The sequence below is a fragment of the Rhincodon typus genome, chromosome 22 (genome assembly GCF_021869965.1).
Source record: "Rhincodon typus isolate 14 chromosome 22, sRhiTyp1.1, whole genome shotgun sequence".
Lineage (NCBI taxonomy): Eukaryota > Metazoa > Chordata > Chondrichthyes > Orectolobiformes > Rhincodontidae > Rhincodon > Rhincodon typus.
The window spans coordinates 33,502,903-33,513,086 of NC_063353.1; the positions used below are offsets into that span (position 1 = coordinate 33,502,903).

A 10,184-nucleotide genomic window follows, 5' to 3' on the forward strand; every position below is an offset into this window, starting at 1 on the left:
ATTGTTGCAGTGCTTCCTGCAAACAATGCACACTGCAGCCACAGTGTGTTGCTGAAGGAGGGACTGGATACTTTAGCAAGTAGGAGTGATACATAGAAATCTATAAGTAGTGCTTAGACTGACCTTGTCAAAAATGCAAAAGAAAACTGATGGCAGCTGACTCTTTCATCTTTTCTGAATCACAGATCTGAGCCCTTTTATTCAATCTAAATCAAGGCCAAAAGGGAACAGCCTTGCCTGCCAGCACCTTGGGAAATTATGTTGCATATGATTTGTATTGCGCACAACCAGAGGGGGAAGCACCCCAATGACAGGATAAACCCAGCGATCAATCCCCCCACAAAACCTTTTCCTTTACCTTGAAAGCTTGATTTCCAGTTCCTCGCTGTAAATAGACGCCTGTCTTAGCTGCTCCTTCAGCTCATTGCAGTTGTCTTCCTTATCCCTGATCTCTTCCTCTTTCTTCAGGATCGCATCATTGAACTTGATTTCCCACTTCTTGGATTCATCAATGATTCTATCCCGATCATTCTGTAAAGAGGACATGCTACGAGTGAAGGCTGCCAGCTTTGCCAAATTTTCATTGAAGTCGGTTTGAATTTTACTGGTTTCCTGTTTCTTCTTTTCCAAGATGTCCTTCAGCTCAACAATAGAGTCTTCAGCATGCTTCTTCTCCCGTTCCAAATGCTCCAATTTCTCTTGCATATTTCTTAGCTGCTTTCTATGTTCATTTTGTTCTAGGTTAAGTTTTCGCTTGTGTTCTTCTTCCATGCTGTGAGCTTGCTCTCGGGCCTTTTCCTCATTAGTTTGGAGTTCTTCTTTCAGTTTCAGGTTGTCAGCTAGGATCCTAGCCGCCTCACTTTGGGTATCATCCAGTCGGACTTTATAGGAAAACAACTCTGCTTCAGTCTTTTTGGATTCCTCAATTTTTGCTGATTTTTCCTTTATCGCAGCATCCAAATTCTTCTGAGTTTCTTGCTGAACAAATTCCAGTGCCTTGACGGTCTTTTCCAGATCACTGATTTTCTCCTGGTAACGGATACAATCTTTCTGTAGCTGCTTTACCTCTTGCTGTTTTACCTTAAGCAGCTCCTGCAGTTCTTTGTTGTGGACCTTTCGGCCCTCTTTTCCTCTTTGCATTGACTTGACTTTTTCCTCAAAATCTTTTTGCATCTTGGCTGCAGATTCTGCCTTCTCGCTCTTGAGCTGCCTCACCTCTTCTTCCAGGTTATCTATATGCTTCTGGTTGTTTTTCACAGTTAGTTCTAGGCATGAAATTTTGTCACTGTCATCTTTCAATTCCTGTTGATAGTTAGCAATGCTACCATTGAGTTCTGCTAACTGATTCATTAATCGCTCTTCCAAGTCATCTTTATCTGACTCTGCAGCTGCTTTTTCCTTCTTTAACTCTTCTACTTGTTGAATCATCTGGTGGTTATCCTTCTCCTGCTCAGAGACAGACTTTTGCATTAGTTTCAATTCGTCCTGACTCTTAAGCAGTTGTTCTTCCAAAGTCTCCTTCTCAGTTCTCAAAAGCTGACTCGTTTTCTTCAATTCACTCATCTTGTTCTCGAGCATTTGTTTGTCAGTTTCCATCTGTGTTAGTTTTTCTGTCAGCTGTGACAATTCCAGTCGGCAACTGGCAATTTCATCAAGGACCCTGGGATCACAGACTTCTTGTGAGCCCTCAGGAGAGGCATGGGTTGCAGTTGACTCTACAGCAGAACCCAATTTGTTGCTGAATTCTTGTTTAACCTCTGCAGCAAGGGATGCTACAACTGCTTCTTCCATCTGAACTTCCTGCCCTTGAACGACACGACTGCGAATTTTCTCCAATTCTTCTTCACTTATTTCCAGCTTTTCAGACACATCCTTCAGCTGCTGCCTCAATGTAATCACCTCCGAATCTAAAGAATCCTTTTGAGCTTTCAATATCTCGAGTTCATTCATAACCTTTTCAGTTTCCCTCACTGCTTTCTGCAGCTCTTCCTGAAGCTGATTTTCTGTTGAGTCAGGGGTTATAGATGGCTTAATCTGGCTACTCGTTTCAGGCTGTTGCTCTGACTGAAGCTTCTCAATTTCTTCTTCAAGTTCCATAATTTTCTGCTGCTTCGATTTAGCAAACTTCCTCATTTTCTCTTTCATTCCCTCCTGCTCCTGAGCAGCCTCCTGAACTTGCTTTTCTAATTCTAGCTTCTGAGCCTCAGTTTCTCGAATCCTACAAAGCAGCTCTTGATTCTCCTGCTTGCTAACATCCAGCACACGACGTATCCTTTCAGTCTCACCACCAACATTCTCATAAGACTGTAGAAGGGTCTCGTATTCCTTCTGTAGGTCACTGTGTTTGCGTTGCCACTCTGAGCTCTCAGCTACTTGTTCTCCTTTCAAGAATTCAATCTCCTGCTGCAAGCTTCCTTTCTCCAATGTAACACTATCAATGACCAGCTTCAAGCTCTCACATGAAGCACTGAGATTCTGATTTTCAGTCAGTGACTTATCCACTTCTGTGATTAATTTTTCATTTTGGTCTTGGAGATTCGACATTTTTGCCAGTAAGTCTTCTTTGTCTTGCCTCAGATCCTCAGTGGTTTTCTCCATTTCTCTCACCTTGCTACTTAGTTCTTCTTTCAATGTCGTTACAGAAGCCAGCTCTTCCTTCAGCAACTTATTTGCCTTCAAACTTTCTTTACGTGAGATGAGGGCAGCTTGTAGCTTCCTCTGTATTTGCTGTTTGGACTTAGCCTCTTCAGTATCTTCTTCTTGCTTCTGTTGAATTTCCAGAATCTCTGTTTGCAACTGTTTTCTCTGTTCTTCGTGTTCTTTGGTTTGCTGTTCTATTTGCATTTCCAAATCTCTGACAAGCTCTTCCTTGTCAGATATCTTCTGTTGCAGGTTGTTGAGGAGTACATCTTTTTCCTTCAACTGTATCTGGAAATATTCTACTTCTTCATCCTTTTTCTGCAAAATGTTCTTTAGTTCATCATATTCCTTGTTTAGTGTGGCCAAGTGTTCAGAGACAGAACTTTCAGCGTTGGCTCTCTCTAAAGCTACTTTAAGGCCTTCTGTTTCCATTTCTTGCTTCCTCTTCTTCAGAAGATCAAGTTCTTTAAGTAATTCCTCTTTCTCCAAGTGGTGGGTTCTCTGCAGCTCAGAAATTTGATCTTGAAACTCTGTTGATTCTTCCCTTGCTCTTTGTTCAAGATTTTCTGAGTGCTCCAGTTTTAACATAATACTGTCCTTCTCTCTGTGTAACATCTGGAGTTCTTCTTTTAACTGTGCCACCAAAATATCGTCACTCCTTGATTCAGATAGACCTACGAATGTCTGAACTGGTTCTACTTTTGAAGGTTCTATCTCCTCACAGCTCCAGCCCGAATGCTGATCTGCCTTTGGGACATTATCCTCATGAAGTGGCTTCCCTGCCTGCAATTCCACATTCACAGAACGTTTCTCTTCTAATAACCGTAGCCGCTCTTTCACTTTTGAAAGTTCCTCACAGATGCTTGCTTTCTCCAGACATTGCTCATTAAAATTCTCCAGCAGGATATTATACTCCTCTTTCTGTTGTTTCACTTGCTCCCTGTGATGTCTGTTCTTTTCCTGGACCTTTTTGATCATGTCCTTGCGTGAACTCACAGCCTCCTCAAGCTTCTTCTGTAGCTGATCTTTTTCCTGCTCCAGGGTGAAAAGCTTCAACTCAAGCTCAGTTTGTTTACCTTTTGCCAAGCCTTCCATTGTGGTGATGGACTCATCTACATTCCTTCCAGAATCTACTTCAGTACCCTCATGCTCGACACACTTCTTTTCCACCTCAGGCTGTGACGTTAGCTGTTGAATTGTTAACTGCTTGGCAAATATATCAGCTTCCAGAGAATTCACACAATCTGTTTTTTCCTGTAGGTCTTGCTTCAAAGCTTCTACCAAATTCTGAAGCTGAATAACTTTGGCTGCTTGATCTTGCAGATTTTCGTTAACACGCTGCAAATCTGCTTCTTTTTCAGAAAGTGCCCTAATCAAGTCAACTGTATGTGGATCCTGGGATTGTGCTTCTTTGGATGGACTCAGCAACTCTGGAGATACAAGGTCACTGCGTTCTGACCCAGGCACCATTGTTGAGAGTTCCTCTGCATGGAGGTCTTTCTTCTGTGCTTCCTGATTCATTTCTTCCACTTTCTTCAGAAGCTCCTTCCTCTTTATCAAAGCAGCTTGCAGCTTTCTTTTTACCTGTTCATTTTCTGTCTTCAGATTTTCCACTTGCTTCACCAAACTGTCTTTCTCTTTCAACAACAATTCAAACCCGGAAGCATTATTTTGTAGGAGGTCCATCTGTTCCTTCTGAGGAGACAGTTTGGTCTCAACTATGGGTTTCTCCTGGCCTCCAATTCCCTCCTGTTCTTTTTGCAGCAATAAAAGCTGCTCCTTCAAGTGTTTTACTTCGTTACCCAGGGAAAATTTGTCTTCATTCAATGCGACCATTTTCTCAGACATGCTCATGGTAAGCTCAGCCATTTCAATGTCCCTTGCTGTCAGACTGGTCTGAAGCTGTTGAGTTTTGCTGGTTTCCTCAGACAGGCTGTGTTGCACACTCAACAGTTCCTGCTCCTTGGAAGCTAACTTCTGCATGAACTCCTCAACTTTGGACTCCTCATCCATTATGAGCTGCTTCAAGTTCAAGATTGCTTCTTCTTTCTCCTGCAACTGTGCTTTAATAGCTTTAGCCTCTACATCATGCTCAGAGACCTGACACTGGATAGCATCCAGCTCCTTCTCCAAGGCTTCAATTTTCATGTCTTTTGACCTCGATTCATTTTCTGCACTGTGAAGCTGCTCTTCCAACAAGCCACTCTGCCTGCTTGTTTGCTCCAAAAACAAAAGCCGCCTCTTCTCTTCATTTGCTGCATTCTCCTCAGCTTTGGTCAGTTTTTCTTTCAGCTCAGATACTGAACGTAACTCCTCTTCATACTGCTGAATCTGACTGAGGAGCTGGTCCTTTTCTAAATTCAGATTATTGATGGTTTCCTTTGCATTCTCAGCCTCTTTCTCACAACTCAAAACTTTCTGATTTAAGCTCATAAATTCCTCCTGCTTGTCATTCAGCTGCCTTCTGTACAAGGTCTCTGCTGCTTCCAGGTTCTTTTCAAGTTCCTGTATGCGAGTTTGTAGTTTCTCAAACTCTTCATTCTCAATCATTCGAAACCCATGAACATTTCTAACAATCTCATCATCTTGCTCCTTTCCTGAGACCATCTGCAATCCCTGCTGTGAAATGGAACTAGATTCGAGATGCTCCCCAGAACTGTACAGCTCTGTGGTGGAGTAGGTGTTCTCATCCAGATGGACAACTGTTGTACTCCTTTGTTCTACCTGTACGACAGAGGTAGTCTTCCCCTCTATTTCCACTGAAATATTGGTGCATTCTATTTCACTGCCTGAATTCATGCTGTCTTCCATTAGTGTGACAAAGCTCTTTCCTTCCTTCTCCTGTATCAACACATTAATATTCTTATCAGCTATTGACATGACCTTCTGTCCAAGGGACAGAAACTGATTCACATCCGCTGCCTCTACTTGGGAGCCAGTCCCATCTTCTAGTCGCACACTCCCTGGTTTGTCGAACAGCTGTTGGTTGAGCCTTGCTATTTCCTTCTTAGCTTCTGCTAGTTGCTGTGTAACAGTCGCCAGGTCTTTATCTTTATCAGAGATAGCCCTCTGTAAGGAATCGAGATCTCTGCACTCCCCGACCTCTGCATTATCGTGCTAGGTTGAAAAAAAAAAATCTCAGTAATTCCTACATAATGCTAAACTTCGAAATATAACACCCCACCCAGACACCGGCTATACATGGTCTGATATGGTAAACCTGTGGCCTTTTGTATAAACCCAACTTCCTTCATCACACCATTAGAGGTTGTGACTTTGGCTGACCAGGTTCCTACCTCTAGAATTCCTTCCCCAAAACTCTACCTCTCCACTTCCATGACGCATTTGAGACCTGAAGGTCCTTAAAATATACCACTTTGACCAAACTTTTGCCATCTGTCCTAATATCTACTGCTTTTTTCAGCCTGATTACGTGCGTATGAAGAACCTCAGTACGTGTAACTACTCAACGACACTGTATAAATTCAGGTTACTGATGTTGAGGCAAATGTACAGAATTTACAAAAATACAACAAGTACAAGTACAAGAAATGGCCAAGTTTTTCTGCCTATACATTGTGGAACTTGGAAGAAACTGCCACAGTAACCCCCAGCCAGCATTCCCTACCACCAACACCATCACATAACAAGTGCTTGTTGGGAAGGGGTGCGGTGGTGGTGGTTGATGCGTACTTTACATTCCACAAGGTAAAGGCACTACATCTTGGCCATTACCTGTCCTTACTGTATTTTTGTAAACTCTGTGCTTATATCAACATCATGACCCTACACCTAGATGATGAACTTCTTCTTTAATATTTCACAGGATATGACATCTCTGGCTCGGCCAGCATTTACTGCCCTTCCCTAACTGTCCAGACAGCCATTACGAATCACACTACTGTCGGTCTGGAGTCACATATGGGCCAGATCAGGTAAGGATGGTGGATTTCTTTTCCTACAGGACAATCGTGAACCAAATGGATTTTTATGACAATTAACAGTGGCTACATGGTCAATATTAGGCCAGCTCTCTGTTCCAGATTGTTTTTCATTGAATTAAAATTTCACTATCTGCTTGGGGTTTTGGATTCTGGACTGCTAGCTATTGCCACTATGTCACTGCCTTCCTTATTCATTAACTGGAGAGAAAATTACTTTTTGCCATTTTCAAAGATTCATACAGTAAAGAGGCCCTTTGGCCCATTGAGTCTGCACTGACAAAAACTACTCTGAATCTGCACTAGTTCCACTTTCCACCACTTGGCCCATAATCTTGCATGTTATGATATTTTAAGTGCTCATCCAAATTCTTTTTAAAGTTTGTGAGGTTTCCTGCCTCAACTACTCCCCCAAGCAATGCATTCCAGATTCCCACCATACACTGGGTGAAAACAAAAATCCCGCAAATCTCCTCTAAAACTCCTGCCTTTCAAAATTATACCCTCCTGTAAGTGACCCTTCAATTAAGAAGAAAAGCTGCTTTCTACACACCTTGCCCATTTCCTCGTTATCTTATACACCCTCTCACAGCTTTCTCTGCTCTAAAGAAAACAACTTGATCTTATTTGGCCTCTCTTCATAGCTAAACTGCTCCATCCCAGGCTACATTCTTGTCAATATCCCCTGCAGTGCATTCAAATCTTTCCTATAGTATGGTGTCCAGAACTGCACACGGCACTCCAACTCTGACCTAAACAAAGTCTTGTACAGCTCCAACATAACATCACTGTTCTTATAATCTATGCCACAACTAATAAAGACAAATGTTCCCTATGCCTTCTTTACTATCGTAATGGCATTGTGGGTCTTCCTACAGCACATGGGCTGCAGCAGCTCACCACCACCTTCTCAAGGGGAACTAGGCTTTACATGGGCAAAAATGCTGGCCAATCAGCAACAGCCACATCCTATGAATGAATAGACAAAAAAAAGACGCCTCTATTCCTCCGACCTTGCTCGTGTCCTGCCATTCATGGAGTACTCCCTTGTCTTGTTATTTCTTCCAAAGTACATCACCTTACACTTTCAGGGCTAAGTTCCATCTTCTACTGATCTACCCATCTACATCCTCCTGTAACCTAAGACCTTCTTCCTCATGTCAACCACCTAACCAATCTTTGCATCACCCACAAACTTACTTGTCATTTTTCCCCACATTCTCACCTGCATCATTTATGAGCATCACAGATATATCCCAGCTTTATTCCCCAGAAACTCTCAAATGCTCCCTCACAACCAGTCATTCAGTGCTATGCTGTTCTCCATGGGTGTCTGCAAGGTTTTCTCTGAAAGTGAGGTTTTTATGGTGCTGAAGTAGCAAACTAGCAGGCACGAGTTTAAAAACTTTCCATGGCAAGATGTGAAACTGAATGCATCTAATCTGGTGTTTTTGCTAGCTGACACCAGTGAAGAGATCATGGAAGTTGCCGGTCATAATAGAGTAGCCCAACTGGCGCACTAATATCTCTCACACGTACCTTATTTGGTCTACACGTGACTTCAGTCCCACACCTGGATTATTAGCTGTTAGTAGTCTAGCAAGTCACTCAGTTGACAATGGCTAAGCAATTCAAAGACTCACCATCACATTCACAGGCAATTGGGGTGGGCAATAAATGCTAGACTTGCCAGTGATGCCAACATCCCGAGAATAAAAAACAATTGCAAAAGAAAATGTACACTACACACTAGCAGCTACAATTGGATATTCAAAGTGGAATTTTAGAGAAGTAAAGCCAGCACCACTTATATTTAAGCAGCACATCTCTCTGAAGCACTTCAGAGACATGAGTGCTTTCAACCAAACCAAACAAAGTCATAAAATCTTGAATTCCAATCATAATACTATTCCAAACTATAAATCTCTGTATGGCTAACTCCTCTTAATCCAAAAGTGTTTGATTCAAATTATCAGATGATTCTAATGTATTCTTCGCAAACAAGAAGCTTTCATCAAAAGACTGTTTGAGTCCACACACCATGAGGGAAACACTCCATCCTTTGGGATGAAACTGAGATAGGAAGAGTTATAGCAAGAAGTAGGAACAAATTACTGTGATCTCCAGTTTTCATTATAGCAAGAAGTTCCCGTACCTGAACTTCTGTCAGATCTGCTGCTTTTGGTTCTGATTCAGCATTGTCCTGAAGAACCCCTGCTTTGTTTGTCTGCCCTGCAAACAAAAGGCAGATATCATATCCATCATCAATTATCTACTCTTCTCACGAATTCAAGCGCATTTGCATACACATTCTGACTTCCACTGGGACTGTTGTGACTACAGGATACTGCCTGCAACACAAAAAGCCAGACTTATCGATTGCCATACAATGACACGCACTGTCAGCTGAAAAACAGGTCATTTACTACATAATACTGGGAAATGCCAGTCTCCCAGTCTTGTTATTTAATGCTCTCCAAACAATAAACTCCACCATTAGATGCTGGCCCCTGCTTAGGCCTAGCTCCTGGTTACAAATCCCAAGTGCAGCAGGCCAAACAGCTGACCGTAAGGGGGCCTATAACAGGGACTTGGCCTCAATTTATATAATTAAGGGGTCTATAGCTTTTCCGGTAGTTACCACATAGGATGGAAAACCAGCGGGACCTATTACCTAGAGGGTGCAGGGATTATGAAAGTATGAGCGGGCACACAGTGAAAGGGTTAAAATAAACTCATTAACCTTCCTTTCTCGACAGGTGTGATTCTGCCCTCTCCCATTGCAAATGTGTGATCTTGACAAACTTTGAGGGAACAATTTTTGATTTATTTTCTTTCCAAGAACCAGGAGGAGGAATGGAAGGAGCAATTGGTGCGGGAAAAAAAAGAATCTGTGCTAGTGGCTAATTTACCTAAATATAGACGCAGGGGAATCCTTCCTCCTTTTCATTCCAAGATTAATTAACTGATTGATCCAGATGCCAATTCCCATTCACTTTAATTGAACTATTAACATAGAGGGCTAGTGAATTAAGGTTATTCTATCCTCCTATCCTTTTTAACAATCTCTCACCAAAGTCCTTCACATGGGCATCCTCACTAAGAAATAAACATTTTATTGGGGAGTCGGATGTTCTGTTAATCGGTCTGTCACAAACTTTTAATCTTTCTTTCCCCTCTTTCAGATGCAAACAGGTGTGCTGAGCATTATCTTTTTCATTATTTTCCTTTCCTTTTTGAGTACGGGTGAATTTAGTGAGTTTTTAAAATTCATTCATGAGAATTGTCAACATAGAGGCTGGAATACCACTACACTGTTCATTAAAAACAACAGCATGACCCAGTACAGCTGGGGTTAGAATGCAGAGTTGTGTCCCCATTACATTGTTCTATCAGTACCACCACAGCAGATGCAGAGAAAAGTTCTTGTTGATTTAACTCAACAATGAGCCTCAGTCAAAAGGAACATACAGCATCAACAGAGATAGTAGGAACTGCAGATGCTGGAGAATCTGAGATAACAAGGTGTAGAGCTGGATGAATGCAGCAGGCCAAGCAGCATCAGAGGAGCAGGAAGGCTGACGTTTCGGGCCTAGACCCTTC

At 42.2% G+C, this 10,184-nt stretch overlaps 1 protein-coding gene across 1 annotated transcript in view; it reads right to left on the reverse strand.

The window, feature by feature from the left end:
* Window positions 1-10,184, reverse strand: part of LOC109912097 (golgin subfamily B member 1-like) — a 62,801-nt gene that overhangs the window by 15,375 nt on the left and 37,242 nt on the right. Inside the window, exons 13-14 of the mRNA XM_048610114.1 lie at window positions 8,737-8,813; window positions 359-5,757 (exon numbers count right to left, since the gene is read on the reverse strand). Of these exons, the coding sequence (XP_048466071.1) occupies window positions 359-5,757; window positions 8,737-8,813 (5,476 nt within the window). The remainder of the gene's footprint in view (window positions 1-358; window positions 5,758-8,736; window positions 8,814-10,184) is intronic.